This window comes from Crocuta crocuta, unplaced genomic scaffold (assembly GCF_008692635.1).
Source record: "Crocuta crocuta isolate KB4526 unplaced genomic scaffold, BGI_CrCroc_1.0 scaffold219, whole genome shotgun sequence".
NCBI classification, from domain to species: Eukaryota; Metazoa; Chordata; class Mammalia; order Carnivora; family Hyaenidae; genus Crocuta; species Crocuta crocuta.
In genome coordinates, this window is record NW_027551572.1 from 4728604 (window position 1) to 4740608 (window position 12005).

The following is a 12005-nucleotide window of genomic DNA, read 5'->3' on the forward strand; positions in this document are numbered from 1 at the left end:
TTCTTTCCATGCCTCTCCTAGCTTCTGGTGGTTCCTGATGATGCTTGGCAGTCTTTGACTTAGACACCCATCGCTCCACTCTTAGCTGTCATTACCATATGCATTCTCCCTATGCCTATATCTTCACATGGCCTTCTTACAAAGACACTAGTCATTGGACTGATGACCCACCTTAATCCAGTATGACCTCATCTTAAACCAGTTACATCTACAAGATCTTCTTTCCAAGTAAGGTCACATTCTGAGGTTGTAGATAGACAGGAATATTGGGGACTCTAGTCTACCCGGCTCACCCCCTTAAACGTTTCAGGGTGTTTTTACATCTGTTATTTCTTTTTTATTCTTACTCTCTGTATTAATTATAGTGTGAGCCCTATGAGATTAGAGACTGTATCTCTTTAAGTATAGTCTAAGGCAGCCAATATTGCTTACAATGGGTTTACTGGACCTCCTCAGAGCATTCTAAGGATGCTCATTTGAAAGTTGTGTGACCTTCCCACACCAGGCTTGGTGTGGGAAGGTCATGCTCAAGGTAGGAGAGTCACTCAGACGCAGAGAGAAGGAGAGGATGGAAAAAAAATCCCATTTGAGGAAATAAAAAAGACGAAAGGTCAGAGAGCCCAAATATTCTCATATGGTATATCTAGAAGTACTCCAGCAAATTTTAAAAAGCCAGAGTCAGAAGGAAGGTGCAGAATGAGAGGGAACAAGGTTTACATCACAGGTCAGGGAGAAAGGAGATGGGACAGAATTAGTTGACTGCCTCAAGGCAAAGCCTGAAGAAGGTCTCCTCTGAGGGAAGGAGGGACTCTGCTGCCAGTGTGGTTTTTTTCTAGAGCCAAGGGACCCAACTGTAAGTTCTTTACTTTACAGCCATCTTCAGATACCTGAGGTAGTCTGAGATGGTGGGACATCTTCAACCCATCATGGAGACGTGACAGCCAAGATAAACTCTTCAGTGTTTTTCCACCCAAGGCATGAGCTGTTTTGGTAGAGAGGTATTTAGGTGTTTATCAACAGGCGCTAAGCTAACTGGACAATGAAAGGCTGCAATTGTGATAGTCCTCAACCAAGTGGAATGTGTAGTCTCTCTTTTCCCTGACGGTGTTTTTAGTTGTCAAGCCACAACACTTAATGAATGGGGCTACAAGATGGAAGGAAAGGACAGACCTCTTGCGGCCGAGTGATGTGGAAGGAAGGAGGCGACCATGTCCCTCCTTTTACTTTCCTGGTGGTACAACTGAAAAGGAAATTGGAAAGGCATCCAGTTGTCAAACCAGCAGCCCTGGGCTGGTGCACTTAAGACCTCTGTTTGTCACCCAGCTCCCTATTTGATAAGTGCAATCAATGAGACAGAGGTTACCTGAATTACCAAGGTCACCAAGCTAGTAGGGAGTCTAACCAGGACGGTTACCAATTCTCCTGTTTTCTACAAGTATGCCCTTTCCAACCACACTGTATTAAATCTTAAAAATAAGCACCAAATCTGTTGGTGAGATTTATCGCCTTGGAGCCTCAAACTGTAAGACAAATGTGGGTTTCCCTAGCCACGTGGTGTCATCTACTTTTGTAACTCATTCAGGCATGGCAGCATAACTTTGGTAAGTTCCTCCTTTGTTTCATTCCACAGAGCACCCTTCAGACCAAAGCACTGATCTGCAGCCCGCTATTGCAGGGGACACCAAGGGAAGGGCCCAGGTTCAGGTCTGTAGTGAGCTTGGTGACCACACAGGTGGGATCATTAGAGGTTTAGGAAGGGTGTACTATAGTCAGAGACATTCCAGAGATGGAAATGATCATCAGGATATGGTGATCTGTTTTTCTATAGGTGACAGCTGATTAAATGCAGGGATAGCTTTACAAAGGACCCATAGGTGATTTCACAGAAGGGAAGGAGTAGAGGGAGATAAGCTCAGCTTCTCTGCAGCTGCCCCCTCTGCCCACTGGCCTGTTTACTGGGGAAACTGGTCTAGTTGTGGCTCTCCTTAGCGATTGCTCCTCTTCAACTCCTCCTCTTGGAGTAGACCCTGACACTTTTCTGTCTGACTTACGTTGGGACTTATGACGGTTCGGCTTCTTAAGAAGATCTTTCTGTGATCCTGACATTGGTACATAGACTCCAAACAAATCAAGAACTTTTATGGTGAGAAGGAGTACCGTGGACAAGAACTGAAAACTTGATTATTTGGTCTGAGCCCTCCATCAGTTAACGTCATTGTAAAATGAGAGAATTAGACTAAATTAGTGGTTTTTAAATATTTTAAAAATACTGGAATCTTCCCTTTTTGCAGTTTGAAGTTGCCTGGACTTCTGCTGGAAGAAGCAGCTATGACCTTCAAAATATGGCCCTTAATGCTAATGCCAGCATTTTCTGAAGAGTGAGGATAAGTTGCCCCGGATTTTCCAGTAGAGTTTGCAGTTATAGGGTATCAGCAACGAGTTTCTGGGCCCATCTGGCTCCTTTGGAATCAGCTACCCAGCCTATGTTTCAAGGAAGTACAGAACTGGGACTTCACCTTGGAGCAGAGAGGTTAAGGAGTAAGAGAGAAGGAGAAAAGGGGGAGCCCAGAGAGCAGCAGTGTTTCCTGAATTTGAGGAGACTTGGGGGTGGAGACAATGACCCCCTTTTCATTTTCAAAAGCAGGATGCCTAGCTGTTACTGACTCATGGTCTAGACCCTTTCTCTATAGCAGAAGTCACAAATAGGAACTCTTTCAGGTGTAATCAGCACACAGATGTGTTTTGTTTGGCCAGATACAGTGGGTTTTTTTGTTGTTGTTTGTTTTTTGTTTTTTCAACTTTGAGCCCAAATGTCTTTAGGTGGGGTGTACGTTCTCTGGTTCATCACNGTCTTTCAGGTGTAATCAGCACACAGATGTGTTTTGTTTGGCCAGACACAGTGGGTTTTTTTGTTGTTGTTTGTTTTTGTTTTTTCAACTTTGAGCCCAAATGTCTTTAGGTGGGGTGTACGTTCTCTGGTTCATCACAAACCCCCCTACCTCCCACCCTCTTGGCCTGACAGTGCACACGTTCCTGTTACCTGGGTGGCCCCAAAGGCATTTGATTTTGCACTGCCTGCTCTGATGTTTTCAGCCAAATCTTCTCCATTTTATTCCAAAATGGTCCAGTGGAGAATTGGCTTGATTTTCCTGGGAAATGTGAATGGCTCCCTGAGCTCAATCCGACTTTGGAAGGATCCGACTCCTTCAGAGAAGTCCCTCCCAGCTTTGCTTTGTTTCATTAAGCCAGAACACTCAGGGATGCTTCTCTGAGGAAAGGAGAAACCATATCTGGAGAAACTTCTATTGACACACCTGGACGTACCTCAAGTCTGCAATTCAAGCTCTTCATGTAATTTGTTCAGCCATGTCATGGTGTCATTCCTTGTAACTTGACCTATTCACTTAGAATGGGCCGTCCTGTTTTACCTTTCTGTTTTTCTCCATATCTTCACTTTTCCAATCTCCTTGCTTAGCAATTAATTTGCCAAAGAGATGCCAGATGATTCCAACTGTCACCAGGACAGAGTTAAAAATATTTGACAACATTGAGTTTTGCTTTGAACGCAGTAGTTTGATAGTCTCCTTCTTATTTAAGTTTATCTCTTTACTCTGACCCAAATCCTTCTCCCTGCTCTCCAGGCAAAGCTGGAGGATGGAGGAACAGACTTTATTTAAGTTTTATTAAGAATATTCTGTAAGTTTTCTGTTTGATTTTTATACTTCAAATAACTCTTAAAAATCAATATTGTGATGACTGAAGTGTAAATGAATAAGAAACATGGAATAAGTTTACCCTTCAATTACATGAACAGAAATTCTATGGGTTTTTATTGTAAATCCAGGCAAAGTAACTAGGGGCATCTGCTAAGTCCCAGGTAGAGACGTAGAAGCTTCCTCTGTGGTGGCGAACATGGCACCTTCCTCTGGAGAGTCCCAGAACAATAGGGGCTTGGCGATCTTTTCTTGCTTTGTTTTTTCCTCTCTGAACGTCTCTTGAACTGGTGCTCTTTTCTATTCTGAAGATCTCAGATGGGTGGAGACACTAACAATCTCAGCTTTCCACGTGGGTGATACCAGCTGGGCTTTGATCAGTGCAGGGTAGCTCTTGTCCAGCCGAATTGGGCCAGAGCACAAGGTTAAAGATTATTCCCATAAGTGTTCCTTCTTAATAAGGAAACAGAGTTCTCTGTGCCCCAAGTGGGCTCCTCTTTCTTCCTTTTATGTCACTTCTTGCTTTTATGTGGCTTATCACAGTATTACAAGCAAGCCTAGGCCTAACTGTTTTTGAAATCTCCAAAAAGGAGAAACCTGCCTGGTCCTCTAACTGGAGGAGATGATCAGTCAAGAGATGGGAGGGAAGGCAGGGAAGGGAATCATTTAATGAAATTCCAAAAGGCTGCAGCTATATTTCTTGATTCCCTCTTTTTCTTCTTTTAACATCATTGTTTCACTGTTTGGTCATAATGCTTTTTTGTGTAATAATAAAAATGTAATGTTCCATTTAAAATTTTATCTTTATCCTTTGGTGTTTATAGCAATAATAACAACAACAACAACAACAACAGATGGTCTTATCTTCCATTGATAGCTCAAAGAATTACATTCCTTCCACACAAGAGATATTTGTCTAAGGAACCAAACTAATAACATAGAATCAGAGCTCACTCTTCCCAGAATAGACAACATAAAACAATTGATTTCTATATTTATTTTTCTGCACCATATCTTTATCATGCTATGTAATCTATCATCGTAATTTCAACTTTATACACTTTATGCATCTTCTATAGTATATCACAAGTGCCAAGTTTATAAATTATCTTCACTGTTTATATTTTGGTTTGGATGCTTTTAGATGATCTGAAATAAGGATAGCAAATAGGTGCAGTCTCTCTTCTAATTGATTAATAGTGACTGTGTGAAAATGTAATTCTCAGCCGTGGCCACAGGTTAAATCATCCAGAGAGTTTCTTCAACTTGAAGGCTACCCCACCCCGGGTCATTTTCAGAATCTGTAGGGACTGGGCTCAGGCATTCTTAAAATCTTCCCTGGGTGATTTGAATATACAGCTAGGATTAAGAATCATTGATCTGGAGCAATGTCTATCAAACTTCATTGTGGATCAGGATCACCTTGAGGGCTTGTTAAAAACACAGATGGCCAGCAGCTCCCCCCCCCCCCCCCNTGGGCATTCTGATTCAGTAGGTCTTGAGTGGCACCCAAGAATTTGCATTTCTAACAAGTTTCTAAGTGATGCTGATGCTTCCTGTGCAGTCCTCATGAAGTTGTGATCACGTGGTATCTGCACTTTGGGAACCACTGATGTAAAGCATGTTAAAAAGCAACTTGAAGCTGAATTAAGGTTTAGTGGAAAAGAGGGGCATGATTGATTAGTTATGGCTGGGGTCACAGAAAGGAGGAATCGTATTTGTTACCCCCCACTCTTAAGAAACTTACTGGTGAACTGTCCTCATTCACAGTGTAGAAATGGGTTACTCTGGGAATGATTCCCTGTTTACAGTCACTTCTACCTACATTGTAACAGTTCGTTCCTTGACATACCACCTGTGGCAGGCCTCCCTGTCCTGCTGTCTAGGACTGGAAGCCTGTGTGCTGTCTAGCACAGTGCCGTTCCCACTCTTGCACGCTGCCGCCATTGCAGTCCACCTCACCTGGGGGCTGCAGAGCTCAGTCCGTTTTCTCTAGCTGTTGCCAGAGAAAGGCTGCTTATTCTCACACAACCATGAATTATTTTACCCAACTTGCTGGCTGGGATCACAGAACAGGTCAGTTTTGATGACATGTCATAGACAAAGGCTGCAGAACAGCAGAGGAGTGGGGAGAGAGGTGCTACGGAGTGTGGATGTGTTCTAAAACCTAACCTTACCCATTTCTAAACTTGTCCATAGATCTCTAAGTTTGTCTTCTTGTTTGTTTTCTCTCAGTTCTACGGGGCTCTATAGATCATAAAAGCTTTCCACAAACAGAATTCAACAATGGCCATGCAGACACTTCAAGCAACTCTCCTGCTGTCACTGAGAAAAATTGGTGAGTCTTATCCATAAGCATTCCCACTCTTAATTTCTGGTGCTCTGTTCCAGTAGACAATAAAACAGAACTATTTCTACAGTGTTTTGGTGAGTTGAAGACAATGGAGCCAAACGTGTTTTTTATTAGATTTTCCCAGGTCAAAGGTCATTACTCTGTGGGCAAAAGTCTTTATTCTACAGCACAACCTGAACAGTCCTGCTCTTTGGGTTCTCTTCATGGTAAAACAGGTAGTTGCCTGATGAGGTTAAACAGATTTTCTCACCTGGGGACAGTTTTGCCCCTCTTCCCTACTGAAACACTTGGCAATGTCTGGAGATACTTTCGGTTGTCGCAGCTTAGGGGGAGGAGTTATACTAATGTCATCTAGCAGGTAGAGGCCAGGGATAGTGCTAAACAGCCTACCACGCACAGCACAGCCCCATCACGACAAAGAATTGTCCAGCCCCAAATGACAGTAGTGCCAGGGTTGAAAAAGCTTGATTTACACTGAAGCAAAACCACAGTTTCTAGTCAAATATAATTCAAAATGAGTACACTGTGCCCAGGGCCACAGGGCCCCATCGTCAGTGTACATGGGAGCTGCTCAGGTCTGCAGAGAACCATGCCTCTGGCTAAACGGAGGCTCACGTCACTCTAAGTCAGGCCAGGCAAGGCCATGATATCAAGCACTGGACACTGAAGGATCTCCTAGGCTAGACCTCCTGTTCTTCAGGGAAACCTCACCAACCTACCCTTTTCCAGAGAAGGTTTTCAGGCCCTGTCACACATGTCACCAGGAAGAGGACACAACTACAGGGAGTGAACTGTGGCAAAGGGAAGGTCTAACTAGAATGAAGCTTATCTTTCTTACTTTCCTCTAAATTGGTTGTAGGGAATTTTCCATTAAAAGTTTACTCCAGGGTTTGGAGAAAGAAGCAGATCATTAGAAAATTATTTGCATTTTTTCACTTGGAAAAAGAAGTGGTTTTGATTTGTAGTTTTTAAAAATATTTCTTAATTTCTTGAGACTCCTTATTAATATTCTTGAGACTTGACAAATTATCAATACTTCTCTAATGGTGTCGAACTGTTGTTGGACTGCTTATAAAGTAGACTACTTTCCCAATAGAACAGCTCATTCAAGGGTTCTTGAGGGAATATTCTAGAACATAATACTGGATAGTATGTACTAGAATAAGAAAGTTTAGAATTTCTGATGCAGCAGAAAGACCTCTGAACTTGGCAGGTAGAAGACTTGGGTTCTGGTCCTAGTTAGTGCTGACATTTTCCAGCTGTTTGACCTTGGACACGTCAGTGAACCAGTTTGGTAAATGGCTCCAACTGCCTGACTCCCCTCAACCTCAGCCGGCAACTGACTTTTACGGTATCACGACAGTGCTGTGAGCAACTTGAGCTTCACTTCCCTGCATCTCTCTTTCTCTTCAGCTATTCTTTCTTCCTTTGCTCCCATATCAAAAATCTGCTGGTCTCTTCTTTGCACAGGCTAATGCCTTTGTTTGTGGCCCTGTCCCCCAGGCCCTGCCCTCATCAGTTAACCCACCCTGACTTTCACAGCTTTCTCTTTCTGCTGTCTTTTCCCCTTTTGCTTATACTTCTCCCCATTTTAAAAAAGGCTGCTCTTGGCTCTGGCTTCCCTCTTGTTACTTTTACTATCAGCCTTCCTCAGACTAACATCCGGGTCCTCTGCCTCATTCCCTCCCACCCCACCCTCCTTAATCCTGGAGTCCGATCTGATCTCTGCCCTCCCTCTGTCACTACAATTGCTCTTGAGAAGTTCAGCTCCCAGTTGCTACAGCCTTATCTTCATCAGACTCTAGCATCAGTTCCAGGGGCTGTGCTGTCCTCAAATTGCCCTCAGCCGTGGCTGTCTGCAGCACTGCTGGCTTCCAGTTCTTCCTCTGAGACATCCTGGTCTCTGTCTTCTCTGGCTCCATCATCCTCTTCCGCCCACCATTGAAATGGGGCAGCTCTCCAAGTCCTTGACTTTCTTTCTTCTCTATTCCTCACCTGAGCAATATCCTCTCTCACGAGTGTGTTCTTGTATCAACTCTCAGCCAAGTAAACGTGGTTCCCAGGTCTCTTTTCTGAGCCCCTTACTCTTATACCCAGCCGCTGCTGGCCGTGTTCTGATTTCCACACCAGGGCCTCAGCAGAAAAGTCCCCACCAAAGCACCTTTTCTGCCTGCCCCCCTCCGCCCCACCATTAGGAGTTGCACAAACACTCTGGTGACCTTGCCTTGAAACCTGGCAGCCATTTTTGATCCCCACCTCCAATCATTTTCTTAGCATCCTTCCCTGCTCCAGCCCTGCCATTACCTTGTTCTCTCTCTCCTTTTTCTCTTCTTTATAGACCAGCTTTTATTTCTGACACCTGATCAATTGTCCTAAAGCATATTCTGACTTTTCAAAGAACTTTAATGGCTTCCCATTTTAGACCAAAATAGGTTCAGACTTCTCAGTCTGCCGTATCAAGTCTCTTTCTGTCTTGCTCTACTTTGTCTTCTAGACTCACCTCCAGTATGTCCCTGTATGCACCCTGTGGGGTCAGACTTACTGTTTTACCAGTGTACCTTCCTCTGTTCTCTCTGTTCATGCCTTTCTGTTCCGTTCTTAGCTATCTCATCAAGATACATTGTCACATCCCTTCCCTCTATGAAGACCCTAATTCTCTTCAATGCTCTTTGAACCTTCATAGTCCATTTTTAATAGTACTACTTGGAATGCTGTTTCACGACAAGATAATGAGCTTATATTAGAATGTAAATCAACCCACTGCTTTCTTCATCAAGGAAGTCTTGCTATGAAAAAAATACCAGCTGAGCTAAATAATGTACTACGTGGTAAATTGATTTACATTCTGGCACAAGCTCCTTATGACATTGTGAGTAGGAACAGCTCACAGACAGGTTCCTGGGACCACACTTTAGTTTATCACTCTCTGTTGCTCTTCGCATATTGCCTGTGGTGTGGTTGACTGTGTGCCAGAAGGTGAGCCTCTCAAAGGTGAGGGCTGAATCTTACTTCTTCCTGTTGACAATACACGCAGTAGGTACTCAATATGTTTATTGAGCTGATTTCCAAGGCCACTCTTAGGGCTCAGATATTTATGAAAGAAATGTTTTTCCTGCTCAGTCTTTGGGTAGGGGTAGTAACAATAGGATCCAGAATAATCGCTCAGATAGTGTGTCAGTATGTGCCAGCCCCAGGGGGTTAGGGGTCTCATTTTGCCCTCTGTGTTTGATGGTCACCTCAGTGCCCTGTGGATCAACCCAGGGGTTGACAGGAAGAAAACAGGGGTAGTGACAGGGGAAGAGATGGGCAGACAAAGAAGAAAGTTGAGTCATGCCAATGATGATGCTCATAGCAGGAATTAACAGACCCTTTAACCAATATGTTTAAGAATCCCTTGAGATAAAGGTCTGAAGACAAAAGTTCCAGTGCTGGCTCAGTTGCTCAGGGATGTCATTAGGGACACGGGCCCTTTTCATCTGTTTGCTACTTTCAGTGCATCGTTGTGCCCCCACTTATGGTCCCAAGGTGGCTGAAGCAGCACTAAAGCAATACTTCCTCACATGGCAGTATCCAAAGCAGGAAGGAAGTGGTGGATGGGAAAGGGGTGGGGTTCTCCACAAGAGTCTCTCTCTGTTTGTCAGGATGGAAACCTTTCCCAGAGGTCCCTAGGACCCTCTCCCCACATCTCACTGTCCAGAATATGCCCAGGTGGCTCTTCCAGGGAGCTACAGGGAAAGCTGAGAACGTGAGCATGGGAATTTTCAGCCCTCTCCTCAGGAGAGAGGAGGCAAAGAGGAAAGGGGTTGGAGAACCAACCAACAAAATGTGCCAGAAGAGTCCTGAAGTAGTAGTGATGGGAGCAGATAGGTACCAGGAAAAGATAAAGAGAAGGCAAAATCAGAGCGAAGGGTTCATAAGGAAAACCCAAACATGACAAGAAGTATTGCTGAGAATAAAAACAACATAATCATTCAGAGTCACTCAACATTTGTTGTGAGTCCAGGTCTTTTTCCACAGTTATCTCATGTGATTCTCATCCCAGCCTTTTGGCTGGCATTACTGACCCATGTTATCGATAAGTGAACCTAACTGGGGAGGCTAAGACTGTAAGTCTCAAAAGCTTGCCTAGAGACCAGTGCTGAGTTGAATATATCAAATTTACCTGGTCCTGCCGCTAGTCAGCTAGTCTGGAGGGTCACCCAGTGTCCCACAGAGAATAAACAGCAGGTCAGGTTTGAAATCAGAGATTCTCTCTCCAGCAATAAAAACAACCAACACTTGACATTTACTAACAAATTTGGGGCACCATATTAAGTGTTGTATACGCATTACCTTATTTAATCCTTAGGTAACTACCTTATGAAAGAAGTACACATTTTATAATTTCTGACAGTAAGATATTACAAGTAATTTGCTTTCTGATGGCGGAGTCTGAAGAAGACAGGCAGAAATGGCACATCTCAAGGGGAAGGAAAAGAAGGAAGAACAGGTCATCAGCCTCAGATCTCAGGTAGCTGAAAGAGAAAAATGTGTTGGCGTCTGCCACATCTTTGCATCCTTCAGTGACACTTTTGTCCATGTCACTGGTCTTTCTGGCAAGGAAACCATCTGCTGTGTGACTGGTGAGAGGAAGGTGAGGGCTGACTGAGAGGAGTCCTCTCCCTGTGCTGCCATGTTGGCTCCCCAGGAGGTAGCCCAGAGGTACAAGGAGAGCACCACTGCCCTCCACATCCAACTCCAGGCCACAGGAGCAAATAAGACCAAGACCCCTGGCCCTGGAGCCCAGTCAGCCCTTAGAGCCATTGTTCCCTCAGGAATGAAGATTGGGCAGATTGAGGATGCCACCCTCAACCCCTCCAAAAGCACCCGCAGGAAGGGGGGTTGCTGTGGTTGCCTTCTGTGAACAGGATTTCTCAAATTATTGTTTTCTGTTAATAAATTGCTTTTGTATAAGTTTAAAAAAAGATAAGCAATTTGCCAATGTTGCTTAGTAATGTAACGGAGTCAGGATTTGGACGCAGGCCTTCTGACTCCAGAGCTGACACTTCTAAGTTACTGATACGTTCTGCTGCCAGTCCAAGTTCCAGGTTCCAGATGCTTAGCCCATGGCTTTTTCTGCTCTGTGTTCTCTATAACTGTCATTGTGACAAATCTTACATCACAACCCGCTAATGAATAAACCCCGATGGGCAGAAAATCGTCATCCTGTGACTGGTGGAGAAAACTCCAGCACAGAATTCTTGGGATAAAGCCTCATGGAGAAGATGCCCTTGTGCATTGATGGGGTGGGGGCCCACTTGGCTATGGAGAAGGCAGCTTCAGGTTAAAAGTCGAAATCAGTGGTTGGTGTGGTACTTCTCTGCTCTACTTCCTACATGAGCCTGCAACTGTGTACAGTGAATGGCAGAAAGGAAATAGTCTTTTATGTCATGGGCCTTTGTTCCCATGATGGTAATCCTCTATTTTAATGCTGATAAGTACAATAGTGAGGATTATGCTCCTTAATTTAATTTGGCCTGCATATGGCAAAGCTCTTGCAAGGCTTTTATTTGACATTCTTTAGCACAGCTAGCCTCTTGTTGTATAAAAAGAAGCCCCTATAAGGGAGCCAGGAGATTGGTAATGCTGGTTCACATGTTTCTGCCCGGCAGCTTGTTACACACCTCCAGAGAAGCTGCGTCCCTGTGGGCCACTTCAGGGAGGACTCAGACTCCGAGTGACGGGAATCTTCATGACTCAGGCAGCTCGAGGGGAAAGCGAGCACATATTTCTCCTGTGTGCCATCCTTGCCACTCTGGGGCTTGGAGCCAATTGGGCTGACCTCAGAATGGATGAGCCAGAGAAACAGCCTTCCAGTTAGGGCCAACTGTGGGCCAGATCTTCATGTGGGCTGTGAAAGTTCAGATTGCCACATATCTTGACAACACACTGCGTTTGCC

At 44.3% G+C, this 12005-nt stretch overlaps 1 protein-coding gene and 1 pseudogene across 1 annotated transcript in view; both read left to right on the top strand.

Moving 5' to 3' along the window:
* Positions 1-12005, top strand: part of MYO3B (myosin IIIB) — a 399691-nt gene that overhangs the window by 275912 nt on the left and 111774 nt on the right. Inside the window, exons 29-30 of the mRNA XM_077751146.1 lie at positions 1631-1732; positions 5949-6051. Of these exons, the coding sequence (XP_077607272.1) occupies positions 1631-1732; positions 5949-6051 (205 nt within the window). The remainder of the gene's footprint in view (positions 1-1630; positions 1733-5948; positions 6052-12005) is intronic.
* On the top strand, positions 10517-10969 carry LOC144220857 (small ribosomal subunit protein uS11 pseudogene; annotated as a pseudogene).